General features: G+C 40.3%; 1 protein-coding gene across 1 annotated transcript in view; it reads left to right on the top strand.

Annotated features, from left to right (window-relative positions):
* Window positions 1-18463: 18463 nt before the first annotated feature.
* LOC113640011 (cadherin-4-like) overlaps window positions 18464-23782 on the top strand; it is a 194803-nt gene continuing 189484 nt past the window's right edge. The window contains exon 1 of the mRNA XM_047807156.1: window positions 18464-18491. Within this exon, the coding sequence (XP_047663112.1) occupies window positions 18473-18491 (19 nt within the window). The 5' untranslated portion in view covers window positions 18464-18472. The remainder of the gene's footprint in view (window positions 18492-23782) is intronic.

Here is a 23782-nt window from a genome sequence, read left to right as displayed (position 1 = left end):
ATATTCAAAGCTGTGTGTGTGTGTGTGTGTATATGTGTGTGTGTTCAGAGAAAACAAAATAACACACACACATTTGCCACACACTCTACAGTTATTAAGTCTCAGAGCTGAATGTGTATATTTGAAAAAGGCATTCCTCAGCTCTGTAAAGGTCACACACACACACACACACACACACACACACACACACACACACACACACACACGCATGAGTGGAGGAGGAAAGTGAGGGATGAGGAGAACGGATGAGATGGGAGGAAAGGTTTCATTAATGCTGATGAGGACACCGGGTGGAAATTGGACGTTGTGGAAGGTCACATGTGTGGGATGGAAATAAAACGGTTCAAGAAATGATGATGTAGCGAACATATTACAGCCTCACTACACGCTCCGCTCGTCTTTACTCCAAACCTTTAAAATCTTCTGAGTAGCCCTTTTTATTATTCCACAAAGAACCCCTTAAAGAACCGTCAGAGAACTCGAGCTGAATCCTAATTTGCATATTTATGCAAATCTGGTGTTTTAAAGTGTAAATAATCAAATAAGTAATCAAGATAACTTGAAAGGATTTGAAGAAAGTCTTAAAGATTGCTAGGTTTGTCCAACAAGTCTGAAAAAAAATTGTGAACTAGCAATATTGATGGGGGGGGCACGGTGGCTTAGTGGTTAGCACGTTTGCCTCACACCTCCGGGGTTGGGGGTTCGATTCCCGCCTCCGCCTTGTGTGTGTGGAGTTTGCATGTTGTCCCCGTGCCTCGGGGGTTTCCTCCGGGTACTCCGGTTTCCTCCCCCAGTCCAAAGACATGCATGGTAGGTTGATTGTCATCTCTGGAAAATTGTCCGTAGTGAGTGTGTGTGTGAGTGAATGAGAGTGTGTGTGTGTGCCCTGTGATGGGTTGGCACTCCGTCCAGGGTGTATCCTGCCTCGATGCCCAATGACGCCTGAGATAGGCACAGGCTCCCCGTGACCCGAGAAGTTCGGATAAGCGGTAGTAAATTTGTGAGTGAGCGGGCGAGTGAGAGAGCAATATTGATGAGTTTAGCTACATGCTAAACACCACAGTGACTAGCGCATTTTGCTACAAATAGCCAACAAAGATAAATAAACAAATTTCCTTTTTGGGATTTATTTAGATTTAACTAGTAACTTGTGTAGTTTAGTTATTGTGTGTTTATTTATTGTGTAAACCTATCTTCCTTGCGTATTGTTGGTTTCTACTTGTAGTCATGTAGCGCAGCTTAGCTTAGCATAGCAAGCTAACAAGACGATTTTGACTCCTCGTGAATAAGCAGGCATCGCATTTTATAACACAAACAACGAATCGAGCCAATTTATGATAATGTATATTTCACTTTAAGAGCCATTAGACTAGAAATAAAATAAAATGTGAAAAGGGTGCTTTCGATTTTTGATCATTTTTTTATTTATGTGTATTTGTGGTTGCTATTTAGAAAAAAAATAAAGGAGACAGGGTTATGTAGCAACACACTGAACACACACACTTTATTAGTTAGCAGATTGATATATTTAATAAAGCAGAGGAAAGGTGTGTGGTGTGAAAAGGCTTAAGACGTTCCCAGCAGACACGGAAAGAAAAGTTGTGTTGATTACAATCTGAATTGTTTTTAATTACCTTTTAGTAGCCTTACTTACACACACACACACACACACACACACACACACACACACACACACACACACACACTGATTATCATGTTGTGCATTCTGTGTGCTTTAGTGGGGTGTGTGTAGTAAATGTGTGTTTGTGTGTGTTTTTCTCTCCCCATTGCCCACACGAGCACGATGATTGCGAGGTTTACTCTTCTTGTACGTCGCCGCTCTTGACAACTGTTGCCTGGTGATTTTGCTGAGCGCTAGCGCCGAGGCTGACGCTTACTCCGTTCCCGTTCTATAGCGCCGCATTAGTGGCAATAATTAATCCAGACGAAAACCCGCCGAGTCGCACAATAAATGTTTTCCGTTTTCATTAATAGACAACTCATTAGAGCTTAATGAGTGCGAGACACTTTTCCTGGTGCTGCTGCACCGACCGCTAGTGTAATGCGGAATCTAATTAAAACGCAATCCAGACACTTTGCGCTCGGCACTTTTTCCCTTCCCTCCGGTTAGGGGACGCACAGCGCCGGCTCGCTCCTGCTTTCATGAAGCGTTGCATGTTTTTTCTGTTTTGTTGTCGGTAGTGATGTTCATAAGTGTTAGGGAACAAAGGGAGGGAACATAAACCTGATTAAAAACATCACTCTCAGGAAATGAGGCCGCTTTATATCGTCGCTTGTTTCTCATCCCGTCTGAAACGTACTCTCTGAATAAAAGCAGTCGTTAGCAGCAAGGAGTTCTATCTTTCAGGGGATGAAAGGGAAGGGATTCTCTGAAGAGAAGCCTAGCTGAGAGGTTTCCAAAAAGGAACAAACGAGATATTAACTTTTTATTTTTGTCCTTATTTATTTATTTATTTTAGTTTTTTTTTGGAATTCACAGTCAATGGGTTGAAGGAAAAAGCGGATGGAATTTTCAGAACCAGACCTTTATACTGTTATAGAAATCTGGTTCCTCAAGAGTTCCTCTAGAAGCTCTCTCGAAGGTTCTACAGTACATGTGGAACAAGTTGCATCAAAAAAAGTTGCCAGAGAGAGAAAAACAAAACAAAACATAAAAACCTTTTTTTTTTTCCTTTTTTTTCAGTTTATTTTTCACAGAAATATCACATTTTATACAATTATTTAATTTTCTTTATTATTTCAATATATATATATATATATATATATATATATATATATATATATATATATATATATATATATATATGTATATATATAATTACATCACACTATAAACAAACACTACATTATTTCGATCGTCTCCCAGAGTCTATCATTTTTTTCTTTTCTTCCTCTTCCAATGGCTATAAACTCTCTTACACTTACGATGATGCCATGTTAGTTGGTGTCTCTAGCTGTTGCTATGGCAACAACAAATCATAAAAACTTAATGAGAAGTTTTTTGTTCTGTAGTGAAATGTTTTCACCTGAGACATCTTCAGAAATCTTTATACACGGCTGATAAAAGGCGCATGACTAAAATACCTGCGCTCGGAGTCCGTGCTGCTGTCTGTAACGGGGAATTTTGATGCTTAATTGTGTTTAATGAAAGCGAAATGCCACTCGGTTAAAAACCGTGTTTGATTTAAAGCAGAAGTGGAGTGTGTGTGTGTGTGTGTGTGTGTGTGTGTGTGTGTGTGTGTGTGTGTGTGTGTGTGTGTGTGTGTGTGTGACCTCGCTCGTGTCATTCCGACGCTCAGTGTTTTTCCTTTCAGTGTGCCATTTTTGCTCCGTGAACTTTCATCAGCGCCGTAATTGAGTGCCTCCCGTAGTGGAAAATGGAGGTTGAGTCTTGTTTGTGCCGCGCATCAGCAGCTGACCTTTTCCCAAGAGAGAAAGCGAGACAGAGGAAGAGAAGGAGAAAAGAGCAGCACGCATCATCGTCAGGTCGAACGGTCATGTAGGTCCTGTCATAACAAGCGGTGGCTCGTGATAACTATTCGTCTGCCAGGCAGGAATAATCCTGTCCTAACAAGCCAGTTACCTGACAGGTCCGTGTTCACGCCACTCGTTGATAGAAAACCGCCGTTAACGAAGTCCGATCTCAATTTCTTCAGCCGAGCGGAACGGAGACGCTGACCCACCTTTAGACCCTGCAGTGAACCTGGATAGATTCACTGCCGAAGCTGGAAGATAACTCGTACACATCGCTTACACAAACACCGTGATCGCATTAAAGTCATGTTGCCATCACACAAGGCCACAGACAGGACGCAGAGCTTTCTTTACTTTACTGAGGTTTTTTCTTTAGTTTAAAGGAAATCTGCTACTCTGTAATCTACATGTTTTTTTAATTCATCATGGAAGTAAAGTTTTTTAGCTTCTGAGTTAAGACTGGGAATATTTTTAGTTTTCAATTTGTATTTATTTTATTCAAATAAGAAATGTGTTATATATAAATAGGGTTAGACAATGTTAAATAAATAAAAAAATGAGAATTTTCGTGAGGTTTATTTATTTCTTTTTATTTTGTTAATAAGTAAGGATTTGAATTTAGAAATATTCAGAATCAGTAGTTTTTGCAAAGTTTGCTTACTTTTAAGATAAGGAATCAGTTCGTTTATGATCATTTTCAGCTTTGAAAACATTTACATTTTTTACTGAGTTTCATTCATTCGTTCATTCATTCATTCATTCATCTTCTACCGCTTATCCGAACTTCTCGGGTCACGGGGAGCCTGTGCCTATCTCAGGCGTCATCGGGCATCGAGGCAGGATACACCCTGGACGGAGTGCCAACCCATCGCAGGGCACACACACACTCTCATTCACTCACACACTCAGGACAATTTTCCAGAGATGCCAATCAACCTACCATGCATGTCTTTGGACCGGGGGAGGAAACCGGAGTACCCGGAGGAAACCCCCGAGGCACGGGATGAACATGCAAACTCCACACACACAAGGCGGAGGCGGGAATCGAACCCCCAACCCTGGAGGTGTGAGGCGAAGGTGCTAACCACTAAGCCACCGTGCCCCCCCTCTCTACTAAGAGTTTATTTTATTTATTTTTTTTTTTTTTATAAATTGGTTTTGAAATTCCAATTCTGTCTTAAGTTTGATCCCGAGCTCAGTTACTGTCTCTGTAGAAAGCTTTGAAATAAATACATAAAAAGAATCAAAGAAGTGATAGCAATAAATCTAGAGACACCAATTAACAATCTCTTTTTAAAGAAAAAAAAGGGAACATTTAATTATTTTTTCAGATGAAACTTGAAATCTGACAGCTGATGAGCTGAGAATTAGCTTGAGCTTTTTAATTCTTATTGTGTTGTGTATTGTATAAATGTTGGGAATGTGTGTGTAAAATTCACTCGGTCCAATAAAAGTGAGGCTGATACACGGCACAAGAAATACATCTAAACGCACAAACCTCGCAAACCTGTTGATCCGTTTCCTCTGACCGATAGGCCTGTTTGTAATAGTCTCCCACTGCTAATCTGTGGTCTCCTCACACCGAGCTCCTAAACCTGTGGCCTTATAAACAGCCTCAGTGGGAATAATTTTAATTAAACCAAACAGATTGTTTTCGATTTTACACTCATGAATCGAGGAGTACTGCGAGAGCAACTGGGGTTTATAAAGACAAATGAAATGGCGTTAACACCAAGAGACAAACCGGGACTCTGTGTGCGAGCGTGGGTGTGTTGGGTGAATAGTTGTTTATATATATATGACTCTTTTACTTTGTGGGGACATTTGCGTGGTCCTTATAAGGAAGTCTGGGAAAAACAAACCCCTCAGCTTACACTGTTCATGTTTAAGTTTAGATTAAGATGTAGCATAACATTAATTCATTGCTAATTATGTCCAGATCACAGGTTCTCGTTAACACTTGGTTCTCACAAAACACAATTTCATCCAATTCCATTTAAAAAGAACTTAAAAGAGCCAAATTATTTCTTATGTTATGGTCTAACCCTAACCCTAACCATAATTTTCTTTGTCATGCTATGGATCTAAGTGGCTTCTGCTCTAGAGGATTATTACATCCACAGCAGGAACCTGGATAGAGTTTGAATTTTAAGACCTTCTTACACCTGGTCACTTCGTGTGTTTTCTCTGATCCGATAGATATCTGATTTGTTAAAACTGTTCCATTTACATCAGGCCACATGAACGCGTCTCGGCGAATCGGATATCGATCCGATCTTTCTCCTCCCGGCAAAAATGCTAATATATTTTACCTCATTTCCGGGGGAAATTGAAATGGAACACGCTTTGGTGTATATACTTGAATATATTTTTGTTTCTATATGTTTTACAAAGCTTTTGTTGGACGCTTTCATCGATCCAAAGAGCAATAAGTGCCTGCGTGTCGTCCATGTTATTTGTTTCGACTCGTGAGTCACTTGCGAGTGACGTACTGTACTTCCGTTTGGGAGGAGTATAGCGCTGACGTATGTGGCTTGAACAACCACATGCATTTACACCTGTCCAGGTTCACCTGAAACGCGTCCCAGACCACCTTCTGAAGGGGTTTGAACCATCGGATTTATATCCGTCTCAAAAACGTTTCAGAGGGCATTTAGACCTGGTCTTTTTACCATCGAATAGCTATCAGATCACAGAAAACGCATGAAGTGACCAGGTGTAAAAAGCCCCTTAGATGCCGCTCACATATCTGACTTTATATCAAGCAACCCTGTCAAATAATACGCAGTTACGAAGCGTGACAAGCAACAATAACGAACAGGAACTAATACAACAGGGCAGGTATACATAGGGGAACACATTTGGGATAACAAGACTCAGGTAGGAAAACATATTACCTTGGATGAGTGAAAATACCTGCCAACACTCCCTCTGGTGGTCTGTCAGGGAATAGTTGCAAAAGTTCTTAACGTTAACGTCGTTCCATCCCCTATTCAGGAACCATCTTCTCTGTTGCAAAGCTCTTACACCAGAGACGCCTTCTGTACACGTTTAATAAAATCTCCTCAGAGGAAACATCACCATTTGAGTGTGATGATAAAAACGATAATACAGAATGAATGTCTTCATATATATACGTATTTTTGGGATTTGTACTGTAGCTACACTTCTGTCATAGCATCTACTGAATACGATTGAGAATTCAGCAATGCTATAGTATGTTTTAACAGTTAAAGTACAAGTACAAATCTGATTTTCAGAGAACATACAGTACATACACTATAGAACGGCAACTTGCTGAGTATTTATTTGATGCCATTCTCACTTGTGTGTTGCTATGTAAAGAAAGCTAAGCAGCCTTTTGGCCAAAAAAAAACTGTACACGTCTCAGTGTGAGCTCTCAGCGAGGGAGCTAACATGTAGATGTACGGATCAGGAAGCTGAAGAAAATACCATCTGTCATTTTCATAATAAATCATTTCATTAAAAAAAAAGAAGTCTAAATGAAGTTTATTTCCAGCTGTGCTTAGCACATTCATCATTGTGCTTTGGATGATATTCAGGTGGAATTTGTTGCACATTTTGTGCATAGTTAAACAGATTGACTATCATGTTTTGCTAATAGCCTTGGTGGCTAGACTGATGGCTGAAGACGTGATTCCATAGCAGTATTTTTTGGTCAAGGCCCACCCATCTGACTGACATGTAATGCAAGCACTCACTGTATGTTTTGTTCAGCCTTCAGAGTCGATGTCTTTACAAAGAAATCCATAGATTGTTCATTTAAGAGAATTGATTATATTGTAAACATAATTTTTTCATTTGTAAATCCAACGTTCATCTGATCCACTGATCCCTCATTTCATGGGGAAGTACGGCGTCACAACGTCTTTGTTAACAGCGGGACCATTAAAAAAAGACACGGCACACGATTTTCTCCAAATCTACAATCCAACCAATAAGAGGATGACTTCTGGGCTTTTTACACCTGGTCACTTCCTGCGTTTTGTGTGATCCGATGGTATCCAACGGTAAAAACACCAGGTCTAACTGCCCTCCGAAACGGTTTCGAGACGGATATAAATCCGACGGTACAAACCCCTTCAGGAGGTGGTCTGGGACGCGTTTCAGATGAAACTGGACGGGTGTAAATGAATGTGGTTGTTCAAGCCACATACGTCAGCGCTATACTCCTCCCAAACGGAAGTACGTCACTCGCGAGTGACTCACGAGTCGTGCATCGAGCCAGAAACGGAAATGAGGTCAAATATATATGCATATTGAGCGGGAGTAGAAAGATCGGATCGATATCCGATTCGCCGAGACGCGTTTATGTGGCCTTCATGAGACACGAAGTGACCGGGCGTAAAAAGGCCCTTCATGACTGCTGAAGTGTTTCCAGTGTTGTGTGCCGTACGCATCGGAGGACTTCCATTATGTGGGCGTGACACCTGAGGTTCTGACTACTCAAGTACAGTAATTGTGGTCAAACTTGCTACATCTACATTTGCAGTTTTTAATCCATGCTGTATATCTATATGTCTATATGTATTAGGAGTATTTTTCTACTAAGGCTATGGTACAAACCTTAACCCTAACCCAGTCCTACATTCTGTATCATTTTTCACCGTCAAATAGTCATAACTAATGATGTGTCCTGAATACAGTTACCAGGTAACATGTTACTCTAAGACTACATGATTAAACCTGAACTAATCCCTGAATTGGCACTTACAGTACTTAAACATGAACTAATGAAGAGCTATACTTCATGAGTGAATGCATGAACCTTAAGTACTGTACAAGTAATGTATTACTTACGATGTCAGGCTAAACTAAATCAAACATGATCTATCGAAGACAAAAAACCCTGGAAAATAATCTTATAGGAGACTGGGTTTAAATGTTAATAGATAATATCTACTAAATGATCAATTGTAGAGTATTTATGTCTTCCTTGTGGGTGAAGGAGCAGAGCCCCAGGCTCGAGACACCCAGAGCATGTACCAGTACCAATGGATGGAATATAATTACAGAATTTATTTATTTATTAATTTTCTTTCTATATTTAATAAGTAGGATCAGCGTTTATTATGAAAGTAATCCAGTGCTAAACAGCCAGTTTTTGAGTGTTCATTAATAGGTTAACTAACAAACTAACATGTAATTCAGGTGGTCATTATACATGCATTAATTCTTCATTAGATTATGATTAGTTTATGCTTTAAGGCTGTACAGCACCTTCAGATATTTTATAGTCTGAGTCAGTGTAAAATTAGTGAAATTGGATCATTTGCAATTTGATTTAGTTTGTTGTTACACTACAGGGCAGTAGAGTAGTAGCAGCTTAGTGGGTAAAGGCTTCGGTTTACATATCAAGTGAATGCCCAGCACTACCAAGCTGCACTTACCCTCTTTGTTCCTGGGGTGAGGTATCATGGCTGACACTGTGCATTGACCCTAACATCCTGAGTGGGACTACGTGAAGAATAGATTTCACTGTGCTGCAATGTATATGTAACAAATAGACATAGGGTTGAAAATATCCTTGTGTAACACTCAATTATTGGTCGGAAATACAGTGACGTAAAAATTGTCTTAACAAAGCTTTAACGAACGCATGTAGAAATCAGCAGAGCACAGAAAACCCTAAGCCAGTGCTTAGTAAAAAGGATTCATTCATTTATTCATTCATTCTCTACCGCTTATCCAAACGTCTCGGGTCACGGGGAGCCTGTGCCTATCTCAGGCGTCATCGGGCATCGAAGCAGGATACACCCTGGAAGGAGTGCCAACCCAATGCAGGGCAGTAAAACGGAAATGATAATATATAATATAAATATCTAGTAAAAATGTTTCTCATTCAGTATTTATTTTCAGTTTTTGCTTGCCCAAATCTCCCGAACAGATGGCATTTCTGCAGCTTTGTACTTTGGCTCAGTTTTGTCTCGCCACTCAGTTTAGCAGCTCACGTCCACACAAAAAAAATGCTGCTACCCAAAACATAAGACATGTTTAGTTCACTTCCTGTACTTGGGCCAATTCAGTGTCAAATCACTTTCTCGATGCAATCGAGTCGTTTTACGGTTCACTTGGAAGTGGACAGAGACCACTTCATTCAGACGCTCCTGGGACTGATTGTTTTGGTCAGGACCTGAATACAAATGAAGTGTTCTTACCTGCCTAAAGAACCACACTGAAGGGGAAGACACCAGGGTTCGATGATGCTAAACACAAAGCAGCTAGAACCTTATTGAGCATATAGAATTCCTTGAAGTGAACCTTAGCTACGGGTCCAATTAGAAATCTTGAACTTAGAAATGTTATTGAACGAGCTAAATACAGAATACTAAACTATCTGAAGAACCTTAGTTGAACCACATGCGTCCTGGAGGTTTATGCTAACACGTGCCACAATCCAATCCAAGCACCGAGTTGAACATCTGAGGATTAAAATTCATTTTTTCGAATTGCTGTGATTTTATTTCCAATCACTATATCAGGATATGAACAGCTAATTACAGTTTCTTTTAAGGTTTCTTTTTCATGTCATGTCTGGGAATTTTGTCCTCACCACTCATTCCTCTGGATTGTTCATTAGAGATCTAGCTCAAGAACCAGATTTCCATAAAGCTGCGTTTTGACAGTGTTAAAAATGTTCCGCTAATTAAATTGAATTGAGCTCCCACTGCCACAGAAAGTCATCGGCTTTGTGCGTAATGGCACGGTGTAATTATTGTGAAAAGTGCTGCTTGTGATAGCATCATTCACAGAGAAATGTAGGTCAGCAGTGAGGAGATCTTGGTAAAATGTTGCATCTCGTAGGGAAGCTGTAGGCGTTTGGATAAACAAGACAGAAGTGCAGACAGTCTTTTAAGTTGGGGTTTTCCAAAATTCATACAATCCTCTGCAGGGATTAAAATACAGGCAGACTCAGATAGCCATGTCTGCCAGTGTTTACCTTCTATTCTCTAAGGGTTTTTTTACACCTGGTCACTTCATGCATTTTCTGTGATCCGATAGCTATCCGATGGTAAAAAGACCAGGTCTAAATGCCCTCCGAAACGGTTTCCGATGAAAAGTTGGCTAACAAGGTACAGAAACTCTAAATAAAGCTGGCTAATTTGTTTTGCTTATATCGTTTGGCACCTTATTTCCTAGAACCACAAAAATAAAGTGTGGAACACAGATTGCTTTTCGCCACCTAACACAGGTCAGGTTCCTGCTGCAATTTAGGGCAGACATTCAGTATTTTTTCTTACAGGCATCAGTTTTAAAACTTGCCAGGTGTAGAAAAAGGCTATGTTGCTTAAAACAGGAGAATTTTGGGTACTTCTGTTGAAGTGTTTACTGCATTTATTAATTAGTTTGAGATGGGAGATGGAGATGAGATGTACTCAAGAAATGCTTTATTCAAGTCAAAGCCACTGTGTCTTAAATTAGTCATTTGTTTAAAGTTTGGAAATAGAACTAAATTTGTTAAAAATAAAATACATTGTAAGCTGGAACAAAAAAAAATTCTGATTGTGCAGCATCGATCAGACTTGCTGCTGGAAATAGTAAGGATTTATCAAACTTACTGGAGAAGCAGGCAAGATTGGTTAAATTTGCTGCTTGGGAAAGTGAGATTAGTCAAGAATGTCTGCAGGTGTGAAGGGGTTGGTCAGGAGTCTCTGCAGGTGTGAAGGGGTTGGTCAGGAGTCTCTGCAGGTGTGAAGGGGTTGGTCAGGAGTGTCTGCGGGTGTGAAGGGGTTGGTCAGGTGTCTCTGCAGTTGAGAAGGGGTTGGTCAGGAGTCTCTGCAGGTGTGAAGGGGTTGGTCAGGAGTCTCTGCAGGTGTGAAGGGGTTGGTCAGAAGTCTCTGCAGGTGTGAAGGGGTTGGTCAGGAGTGTCTGCGGGTGTGAAGGGGTTGGTCAGGAGTCTCTGCAGTTGAGAAGGGGTTGGTCAGGAGTCTCTACAGGTGTGAAGGGGTTGGTCAGGAGTCTCTGCAGGTGTGAAGGGGTTGGTCAGGAGTCTCTGCAAGTGTGAAAGGGTTGGTCAGGAGTGTCTGCAGGTGTAAAGGGGTTGGTCAAGAGTCTCTGCAGGTATGAAGGGGTTGTTCAGGAGTGTCTGCAGGTGTGAAAGGATTGGTCAGGTGTGTCTGCATGAGTGGTGGTATTGGTCAAGAGAGTCTGCATGCATGAAGGGGTTGCTCAAGAGTCTCTGCAGGGGTAGAGATGTTGGTGATGCGTGAAGTCGTTGGCCAGGAGTGTCTGCATGAGTAAAGGGTTTAGTCAAGAGTGTCTGCATGAGTGGAGGTGTTAATCAAGGGAGTTTACATGAGTGAAGGAGTAGGTCAGGAGTGTCTGCAGGGGTGTAGTTGTTGGTCAAGAGTGTCTGGGAGAGTGGAGGGGTTGGTCAAGAGCTGGTCAAATGTATCTGCAATGGTAAAGGGTTGATCGAGGGTATCTGCAGGACTGGAGGGCTGGTCAGTGGTGTATGCAGGTGGTAGTGATTAGTCACGAGTGTCTGAATGATTGGAGAAGTTGTTCAGGAGTGTCTGGTATTTGTAGGAGCTGGTCAAGAGTGTAAGTATAGGTGGGGGGCTTGGTCAAGTTTGTCTGCAGGAGTGAAAGTTTAGTCAAGAATATCTGCATGAGAGCATGGTTGGTCAAGTGTGTCTGACACTGTGTGAGGGGTTGGTCAAGGGTATATGCAAGTGTGGAGGGCTGGTCAGGAGTGTCTATGGGAGTGAGTGAGTTGGTCAGAAGTGTGTGCTGTAGTGAGGTGGTTGATCAAAGGTTTCTGCAGATGTTGGCAGGATTGATCACAAGACTGGATATGATTGCTCAAATTTCCTGAGGGAATGGGTAAGATCGATCAATCGCCTTCTGCTCCCATAGTAAGTTTGGTCAAATTTTCTGAGGACTAGGTGGAATTTGGCAAGAATATTTGTAGAACTGTGTGGAATTGGCCATTTGTTTGCTGAAGTGGGTGAGCTTAATCAACCGTTCTGCTGGAGGATCTATTTTGAGGTATTTTATAGTCACAGTGTAATTTTAAAGTACACAGTGTACTCAGACTGTTTCTCTTAGCTTTTTTGCTATCTGTAATTCTCATCCAGGCTAATTTTAAATTTAGGCTAATAAAGTTACCATACCGAAGTTTCGTAAGCCATAACTGCCTGTTCCACCGCTGACGCTGAGATCCCCAAAGCCTAAACAACGACACGAGTGAAAACATGAAAAAAATCCACTCACAAACTGCATTCTTGAGATTTCTTTTCACGGTTTCAACATCTCACAGCTCTATCCAAGCGTTAAAGCAAAAAATAAATAAATAAACAAATTTATTAATTAAAACTTGCATTTAATGCTGTCACAACTTTGAGTCTAAATGAATTTGGTTGAAGAGTGAAAAACAAAATCTTCTCTTCATGCTGTGTATCTCCATCATCCACTGCTGAGAGAATGTGTAATTACCATTTTCCATCTCTCGCTCCTTTTTCCATCACATTTGGCCATCATGCGCATAATGATGATAAAAACACACATTCGCACTGCGCTTGAAATAGACTAGGCTCCTCTCCCGCAGTGAGAATACACACTCGCACCCTCGCAGTTGGCTCTGTGAGTCTGAGAGAATTATCGGAGTTGTTTTTATTCCAATATTTTACCGAGCTCGCTATATGCATTTCTATATTTGAATTAAGTTAAGCCTTTTTGCTTCCAGTCCCACGTCAATCCGTTAAAGAAGGTATTATTTTTCACTTGGTATTTACAAAAGCTACTGTAGTTACTCCAGCTAGTCAGCTAGCTAAATTAGCAAACTTAAATAAAAAAAAAGTGATTTTTTTCTTCTCCTATGTAATTACAAGAAAAAGTAAAGTTGGTTGTTTTATAGCTGCTGAGTGTATGTGATAACTTCATGTAATGTGATTTAATGAATACAGAATATTTACAGAATATTTCATGTAAGTTGCTATAAGTCTGATTTATTTTTTACACACACACACACGCACACACACACACACACACACACACACACACACACACACACACACACACACACACACACACACACACACACACAGAGTATACAGTATACAGTATTCCTCTGCATGAAGAACATTGGAACTGTGTGTGTGTGTGTGTGTGTGTGTGTGTGTGTGTGTGTGTGTGTGTGTGTGTGTGTGTGTGTGTGTGTGTGTGAGACAGAGAGAGAGAGAGAGAGAGAGAGAGAGAGAGAGAGAGAGAGAGAGAGAGAGATCCGACCCCCTGCTATTGTATTCTTGCCAGGACACATCTGGCTATGTGTAAGTCGCTTGCTATGTCGTTTTGATTACATCATGGTCGCCTGGACACACACACACACACACACACACACACACACACACACACACACACACACACACACACACACACACAATAATTGATTATGTTCAAAAGATGCAGATCAAGTAACTAGCTTTATAGAGATCTTTGTCTCTTTCTCTCTCCTCTTGGCCTTCCCTTTATCCCCCCCCCCCTCTCTTTCTCTCTCTCTCTCTCTTTATTTCTTTCCCCAGCTGCATCTCTCTGCATTTTTGTTTCTCTGTTGCTCTTTTGGTCTTTCTATGTCTTTATTATTTTCCCTCCCTTTCCCTCTCTCTCTCTCTCTCTCTCTCTCTCTCTCTCTCTCTCTCTCTCTCTCTCTCTCTCTCTCTCTCACTCTCCCCTGTAGAGCTACTGTATATTAAGTTACTTTATGATATTAGTTACTTTTCGGTTGGTGTTTAATTAAGTGCCTATCGTATATCTGTCTTTTCTAATCAATAAAGTTCACTTAAGAAACTTCTGCAGTAAACAATGTATTAGTGTATCACTTCATCACGTCTCTCTCTCTCTCTCTCTCTCTCTCTCTCGCTCTCGAGAGAGATAAATGATGTCTTTTCTCTCTTTTTTTAATTAACTTAAAGAATCAAGGAAAGGTCTCATGTTACTTAATTCCCAGCAAACTGCAGCCAAACACCACACATCACTCTATTCTATTCTATTCTATTCTATTCTATTCTATTCTATTCTCTTTCCTCTTTTCTATCCCATTCTCATGTTCTATTTGCTATATTTGGTTTGTCTTATGTCTCTTATTCTATTCGTTTTACTCTATTTGCTGTATTAGGATTGTTGCACTCTTTTTTTTTTCAAATTTATTCTATTCTGTTCTATTTTTTATTTGTTTTTTTTTCATCAATTATCATATTCTATTCTATTCTATTCTATTCCATTATTTCCATCCCAGTAGATTTCTCCTGTTTATTCTGCTCTGTTTGTTCTGCTTTTTAATTTCATATCATTTCTATTCCATTTGCTCATTTGTTTCTGTTTCCGTTTGTCTCCATTCTGTTATTCTACGTTCTGTATACGTTTAGTCTGTATTCTGTTTTAATTTATTCCATCAGTTCGTTGAGATGTTTTATACGATTCCTCCGTAAAGAACAGACCTGTTTCTTTTTTAACATGTGCAAAGTTTCATTCTGGTTCACACACAAGCAAAAAGTGAAAAGAAAGAACATCACATCTTCGCTGTCCGGCAGAATCCTTATTTTTAATCCTTATTTTTCAGGAAATGTAAAAAAACGCCGTATCTTATCTGCAATGCACAGGGTTTAGTCCGCACTGCAGTGGATTGTCTTGCGCTAAATTCCTGTCCTCAGACGAGCACCAGAACTAGCGGTTCTATATTTTTTTTTCTTTGAGCCCAGCGTTTTGAAGACATTTACCTCAGAAGACGCGTTGATTCGTTGCGACTCTTAATCTTGAGGATATGCCGTGAATCTCTCCCGTGGAGTGAAGAAGAGGTGGACAGTTGAAGTGTCCAATGGAGTTAAGAGATTTGCGCTCAAGCTATTTTCAAGACTTTAGTTTGGTGAACAATTCAATTCAAATCAATTCAAGTTTATTTGTATAGCGCTTTTTTACAATAGACATTGTCTCAAAGCAGCTTTACAGAACATAAACATAGAGCAGAAGGTAAACATAATTAATGATAAAGGAATTAACGAATAATAAAAGAAAAAGAATGGACAGAATAAAAAATTCAAGATTATTATTAGATATATATATATATATATATAGTTCACAATCTGTATGTATTTATTCCCCTATGAGCAAGTCTGAGGTGACTCAGGCAGCAGTGGCAAGGAAAAACTCCCTTAAATTGGTAAAGGAAGAAACCTTGAGAGGAACCGGACTCAAGGGGGAACCCATCCTCATATGGGTGACACTGGGGGTGTGATTGTAATATACAGTCAGGTAAATGTTGTATTGGTGTAAGGATCATGGACTTCAGATCTCCTGAGTACCACAGAGTCTAACTGGAGATGTCTCAGGATTCTTAGAATAACTTGTAAAAATAGACCCACGTGGGGACTGACCGATAGCATCGATATGTGAAACAATATGAAATTGACAAAATTTGGACATACAGTACCAGGTTTCCGCCCGACAGCGACGATATTAAAGATTTTAGGGTTCAGGAGCATCGGGAACATTTTGACAGCTGGTAGAAGATCACAAATGGAAATGATCAGCCTTTTGTCTGTTTCTGATGGCCTTCAATGTTAGACACACTACATTTACTGGAACATAAGTAGTTTTGGCGAACAGAAATAAATCTAAACCTTGTTTTTTTTTTTAACAAGATTTTGGTGAAATATTTTCTTTTTTTCTTATGTTATATCCGGAAAAACTAAAAAAAAATTTTCCCTTTTTTAATTTTTTTTCTCCATTGTTTTGTGGTTCTTTATCCATAGCGGCATCCAATGGCGACCCAATATTCTATATTGAGGCAGTCGTGGCCTAATGGTTAGAGAGTCTGATTCGTAACCCAAAGGTTGTGGGTTCGAGTCTCGGGCCGGCCACGACTGAGATGCCCTTGAGCAAGGCACCGAACCCCCCAACTGCTCCCCGGGTGCCGCAGCATAAATGGCTGCCCACTGCTCCGGGTGTGTGTTCACGGTGTGTATGTGTGTGTGTGTGTTCACTGCTGTGTGTGCACTTCAGATGGGTCAAATGCAGAGAACGGATTCTGAGTATGGGTCACCGTACTTAGCCGTACGTCACGTCACTTTCACTAAAGCGACCCACTATTTGATTGACTGATTATTTTAGCTGTAATAAATACATTCAAATACACACACACACAGAATTCGATCTCTCCCTGGATTACATGCATGTTAGTGTGGGTGTATTCAATTCTTCACTATTGTGGATCTGACGTCTGTCGGGATTTCGATACGAACGCAGACCAAGGAGCGCTCGCCGTTCGGGTCGAAAGGTCATCCGGCATGCGCTCATGTTTAATCCATATAAAAAAAAATCTCTTCGGAGGTTCATCGCCATCATTTGACTACAAAACGGTGTCTATTTTGGTGAAATCTCAGTTACGGAGACACTGTGGGAAATACGGGCAGGTTGAAGACGTGATCTGGCATCGAATCGCTAGCGTTCGCTCTATTCCCTCTCTCTCTTTCTCTCGCTCGCTTCTTCGTGACTTCTTGTTTTGGGCTTTGAGCCAGCGTAAAATTGCTCGAGGATGTCCAAGCGATGAGGAGACGGCGTGTAATATATGATTTTATCCTATCTGGATGAGTTATTAAATAAGGATGAAGCCAGGGGGAGTATACAAACAGTGTCCTTGTAAAAAGGGTTTACAGCAACAATAATCCAGATTTACTGTATTTACACTCTCTCTCTCTCTCTCTCTCTCTCTCTCTCTCTCTCTCTTTCTCTCTCTCTCTCTTTCTTTCTCTCTCTCTTTCTCTCTCTCTCTCTCTGTCTCTCTCTTTCTCGCTCTCTCTCTTTCTCTCTCTCTCTCTCTCTCTCTCTCTGTCTCTCTCTCTCTCTCTCACTCTCTCTCTTTCCCTCTCTCTCTATCTATCTATTTTTCTCTCTCTCACACTTTACCCAGCTCTGTCATTCCTTGTTTGTGAAGTTTCTGGCTCGTGTCAGCGCCGTTTTCACCTTGCCGTAAAGAATTATCATTTAGAAACAGATTAATGCGATGAAAAGAGTTTTTAACCACCGAGTCACGTCTCCTGTCGTTTTATTTCAACTTAAACAACTTCAAGGCTTCAAATTCCACGTCACGCTTTCTGACACGTGCCAAACTCAGAATTTAGGTTGTTATGCCTTCGGGTTTTTTTTTCTTTCAGAATTGTTAAGAAAACAAGGTAACACATTTTTGAGGAGAATTTAAGGGTCAGGAGGAAATAATTTACTGTAGAAGGAAGTTCTGTAAGATTTACTAAGGATATCATGTAAAATCTTTGTTAATATATTAAATTGTTACTAAATCTATAAGGCAATGAAATATATACTGTATATACAGTGTATATATATATATATATATATATATATATATATATATATATATATATATATATATGTGTGTGTGTGTGTGTGTGTGTGTGTGTGTGTGTATATATATATATACAGTATATACATTTTCTACCACTTATCCGAACTTCTCGGGTCACGGGGAGCCTGTACCTATCTCAGGCATCATCAGGCATCGAGACAGGATACACCCTGGACGGAGTGCCAACCCATCACAGGGCACACACACACTCTCATTCACTCACACACTCACACACTACGGACAATTTTCCCAGAGATGCCAATCAACCTACCATGCATGTCTTTGGACCGGGGGAGGAAACCAGAGTACCCGGAAAATATTTTTGAAATATTTTTGACAATAATAAGCAGAAGAAGCACAAGGGGTGTGTGTGTGTGTGTGTGTGTGTGTGTGTGTGTGTGTGTGTGTGTGTGTGTGTGTGTGTGTGTGTGTGTGTGTGTGTGTGTTGCTTTATGAATAATGCTTTTTTCCCCCCTCAGCATTTATTTTTATTTTATTTATTTATATGAGAAGAGTCTGCATTAATGTCAGCATCCTTCAACATTTGTTTTTCTTTCCTCTAACCTTTACCACTTTTCTCTCTTCTCGTTTCTAGACACCATGCTGTCATCAGGAGCAGGTAGGAACAAACCTGTGTCTGTATCATGCTGTGTGAGCTACAGGCTCGTGTGTGCTTGTTCGTGTGGTTCTTTATACAGCGGGTCGTACGCCGAGAGTGCGTATAGTCTTATCGTTGCAAATCGAGATGTTTCACGCTGGATTTTTAAACCGATTCATTCCTTCAGAGCTTAAACAGACAGAATAGCACGAAGAAGAAGAATCGTTCTGGCTGTCGAACCGTTATTGTGCAAACTGAGCAGTTTTGGTTAAACAACATGCATTTTAAGGCAATTTTCTCCACGAACGTTTGACAAACGTCGGTGTGAGCCGTAACCAGACAGCAGAATTGTACACAGACGACTACACACTGTGACGCGCAAGAAAAAATATACAACACTGGCTAACGATAAATACACAGGACAGTTGGAATGAACACATCTTGCAGCAGTATGTTGCGTCTTCTGAACTTTTTCTTTTACACGATTCTTCCGTTCTTGATGCACTTAAACATTTTCGAAACGTTTCTTAGGATGCTCTTAAAGCGACAGCACAAGATTACAACTATACTGTAACTACAAGACAGCACAGAAGAGAGAATCCAGTGCAAAAAAAAAAAGTCTTCATTTTATAGACAGGAAATAGCATAATATTTTATTCTCATGTAATGTACAATTTGTCAAGCAGGACAACTGGCATTTTCCCCCAGCTAATAATAATTATGCAGAAACTATACCCTATACCATCATGTCATTCAAAGATCTGGAGATTGTTATATGTGTTTTTTTTCTTTCTTGTTCTTGATTATTGTTATTTTCCTTCACATGGCTCGAATATGTCAAAATCGTCTGTCGGTTCGAACCGCTAATCTTCTGACAAAACCTGAGAAAGCATTTTCACCTTATTGTCAAAGTCAAAGATGACGGAGGTTTTGTTTCGAACTCTATACATGATATAGCACTACGACGTGTATGTCTGACCTCTGCACGCACTCTGCCTGAAGATCTACTAAGCGTTTTGCGGTCTTGAATGAAGTTTTGACTTAAAAGCGTCGACCTGGCTTTTAAATACGGCGAGCAGTTCGGATCGAAGCCTGCTGCCAAGAAGCCAACATAAATCCAAAGCGCAAGCACGACAGAATAAGTCTACGTTCGAATTAATAAAAATAATCGGAACAATGGGAGCAGAGCAGCGGCTGATATTCGCTTGCTGAATTATCTCCGATTACATTCATGCCGTGGCTTAGTGGTTAGCACGTTCGCCTCACACCTCCAGGGTTGGGGGTTCGATTCCCGCCTCCGCCTCGTGTGTGTGGAGTTTGCATGTTCTCCCCGTGCCTCGGGGGTTTCCTCCGGGTACTCCGGTTTCCTCCCCCGGTCCAAAGACATGCACGGTAGGTTGATTGGCATCTCTGGAAAATTGTCCGTAGTGTGTGTGTGTGTGTGTGAGTGAATGAGAGTGTGTGTGCCCTGCGATGGGTTGGCACCCCGTCCAGGGTGTATCCTGCCTCGATGCCCGATGACGCCACAGGCTCCCCGTGACTCAAGGTAGTTCGGATAAAGCGGTAGAAAATGAATGAATGACATTTGTTCCAGTTTGTTTATCAGCGTACTGAGATCGTAACCAAGAGCACATCGGTCCGTCTTGGGAGAAAAGCAAGAGAAAATCGAAAAAGAGGGATTCAGGACAGAACAGCTGTTAGACAAAGCTGGGTTTTAGCAATTTTGGGCCCCATCAGATGGAAGAAATCAAAACAGATTGAAGGGATTTCTTTGTACTCGGTGAGCATCTGCTAAAAGTATCCACAGTTCAGTGATTGAGTGCAGGCAAGTCGAAAAGTCTGAGGCCTTTCACTGGATCTGTTTTTATTTCAACAGTTCTTGAATTCCTTAAATTCTACCATTTTTCATATGTGTGTCTAAGTCAAAAATAGTGTTTTTACTGGCTGAAAGCATCGAACGCTATAAAACATATCACAGCGAGAACCGTGCTCATGAAGACATGCAACGTGTTTTAACAACAGAAGCCTTTCATAAAAGGAGTTCTTAAAAGCCAAAACAATGATTTGTTTCAGTTTTAAACGTTTTATGATGCGGGACATGGAAAAGGGGGGTGGAGGACTGTCAGGGAAAATGAGGGAGTACTCTGAGGCAGGGTTGCGAGGTAGGATAAGGTGAGAATAAATGTTAAGGAGTAGCTTAAAGGAAGTAGCATGCTGAGAGATAATCATGAGGGTCTGGTTGGATTGTTGGGAAGGTTCTCCATGGAGGATATTGAGTTGTAAAGGGAGTATGGTTAGGGAATACTGTTGGCAATGAGGAACGAGTTTGGAACTTGAGGGAGTATGATGAAGAGAGGACTGTTAGGAAAGGTCCTAAATAAGTAATGTTTGGAAAGAGAATGTCAATGGAGGTGTAATGAGGGAAGGTGATGACAAGAGAAGTGGGAGGACAGTAAAGGAGGATGCCTAAGAGCTATTATGAGGTAGAATTATACTTAGGAAAGGTCTTAAAGAGAGTTTGAGAAAGGACAGTGAAGTGGGATAATTGTTGGGGAGAATGGTACAGTACAGTATAGGAGGATCATTCTGGAGAATTGTACATGACAGTCTTTAAGGGTGGATGATAAAGGTTGTAAAAGTGGACTGTGAGCCATCATTTCTGGGGAGGATCTTAAGAGTTGATGGTGAAGGTCAATCATTACAAATGATGGTAAGATAATAACCTCAGAAAAGATCGCAATGACGATCATTTGGGTTAATAGTGAAGGAGAATCACTGGGGTGGGGAGTAGTGAAGGAAGATCCTAAAGGATATTTAGGCTTAAGGAGGACCATTAGAGTGGGTTGACATGGAGAATCATAGAGTAAGTGAGGAAGCAAGAGATCAAGATTTTCTTTTAGAAAGAAGATCAAAAAGGATCTTTAGGATAGATGGTGATGGAAAATTCTTTTAGTGGGAAGGGTGGATGCTTGTGGTAGGTGGTGAAGGAAAATCCTAAGGAAAGGGCTTAGGGAGGGTGGTGAGAGAAGTTCTTCTGGGTGAAAAGTAAGGGAGGATATTTGGGGTTAATGGTATCGGGGGTCAATATGGTGGATTGTCCCTGAGGATCATGCGTAAGTGAAGGAGCAACAGACAATATTTGGAGTTTCTGATAAAAGAGGACCATTTGGGTGGATAGTGTGGGAGGTTCTTCAGTAAATAGGCAAAGGATATATATATATATATATATATATATATTAGGGCTGGGCAAGTTAACGTGTTTTTATCGCGTTAACACATTAATTAATTAACGCTGACAATTAGTTTATCGCGCGTTAATGTACTTTTTATTTTGAAAGTCCGTTGCTCACTGTGTTTGAATACACATAGATAGACTGGGTCACAGGAGGGTGGGATGTTTATCAGTAGGCTACTGGCTGCTTGGGATGAGCGTCATCACGCGTCTCAACCAATGAAAGCATTTGTTGTGTGCCTAAGAGGGCTACAATATCTGGTGCGGACAGAAAAATGGAAAAAGGTACCGAAATCTTAAATAGACATTTTTATTTTAAACCTCTTCCACACGGTGGAGTTGATAGAACTAAAGATATTTGTAACCACTGCAAAGCTAAATTGTCGTATCATCGGAGTACTTCGAGTCTGAAGTATCACTTAAATTGCTCGGAAGGGGCCAGTTATAACGTTATGATCGAGGTTCTGGACATATTTTTTTTTTTTTACAAACTAAACAAAACGGTAATGTTTTATTTATTAAAACATTAACATTTAAATGTTTTATTTATATGTTAATGTTATATTTAATTTGATTACATTAATGTTTACGTTAAGATTTACAAGAAGTGTTAACTGCTACTAACTTTTAACTGCTGTAAAAAAGCACTTTATTTGTTTAAAGTTTTGACAAACCAAATGTTATTGCACTTTTGTTCATACAGCAGTACTTTGAAAGAATAAAATTACGCAATACACTACTTTTGATTTCATTATTGAATTTTGCGCATGCTGCGATTAATCGCGATTAAGCACAGAAAAACCATGCGATTAATCACGATTAAAATATTTAATCGTTGCCCAGCACTAATATATATATATATATATATATATATATATATATATATATATATATATATATATATATATATATATATATATGATAGAGGATTGTTTGTGTGTAGGGAAAAGGGGTCTTTAGGGTAAATGATGTAGGAGGATTGTTTGGTTGTTGACGGAGGATTGCAGTTGCAAGAGAGGATCTTTATGTAGATTGTAAAGGAGCATCGTTCGGTTAGTGGGGGAGGGGGTCTTTAGGGTAGACGGTAAAAGAAGATTGTGTGGGTGTGGAGGGGAGATCTTCATGGTACGTGGTAAAGAAGAATGATTTGGGTGGTAAAGGAGAATCTTTATGGTTGATGCTAAAGGAGTATTGCGTGGGTGGTGAGGGAGGATCTTTAATAAGAGATGATGGAGGGAAAATAATACGGCTTGCGGCTTGTTACCGTAGGTATGATATTTCTTTTAGGATTTGTGCTAATACTGTATTATCAGGATGGATGGTGTGGGTCCTAAGAATTTCAGCGGAGAGCTCTGCCACATTTAAAAAAAAAAGAAAGACACTTAATTCTCCGTAACGTCAAAGAAACGCTGACCAGCAGAGAGCAGAAATACAGTGCACGCAGCACGCCATAACAAAACCGGCATATGGACACACTCGACTAAAGAGGGTGGTAAAGAAAGATGGTGAAGGGAAAACGATTAGCGTTGAAGTGAAGGATTATTATCAGGGAGGATTGTTGGGGCAGCTCTTTAGGGTAGGTGGATGATGGAGGATCATTTTGTGAATGGTGATGGAAGATCATCAGGAAGGGATCCTAAAAAAGGATTGTGAGGAAGGATCATCAGAGGGTGTCCTTAGGGTGGATGATAAGATAGGACTGCTATGGTGGTGAAGAAGAATCATCGAAGGGGTTGTTAGCTTGAATCTTTAGGGTTGCCTATGAAGGAGAATCATTAGAGAGGATGGTGATAGATGAGTGGGCATCGAGAGTCAAAGCTCACTTATACCAGTGTGCTAATGGACAGCAGCCCACAGCAGACCACTTACAGCCTCTTACCATCCTGAAATTTACAGCTGTTTATCCTCTCATCTTCCTAAAAAAAAACATGTATCGCTTGATTTATTTTGTTTATTTATTTATTCGTTTGTTTGTTTTATTCACTAATTAAATTGATTGGTTAAGTGGCATTTGCGGCATTTCGAGTTTTTAGAGTGACTTTGTTTTGACCTTTCTCTCATTAGCTGTACTGCATTAGCT

Source organism: Tachysurus fulvidraco, chromosome 23 (assembly GCF_022655615.1).
Source record: "Tachysurus fulvidraco isolate hzauxx_2018 chromosome 23, HZAU_PFXX_2.0, whole genome shotgun sequence".
NCBI lineage: Eukaryota > Metazoa > Chordata > Actinopteri > Siluriformes > Bagridae > Tachysurus > Tachysurus fulvidraco.
The sequence above is the reverse complement of the archived record's forward strand: the minus strand, read 5'-3'. Positions and strand labels throughout refer to the sequence as shown.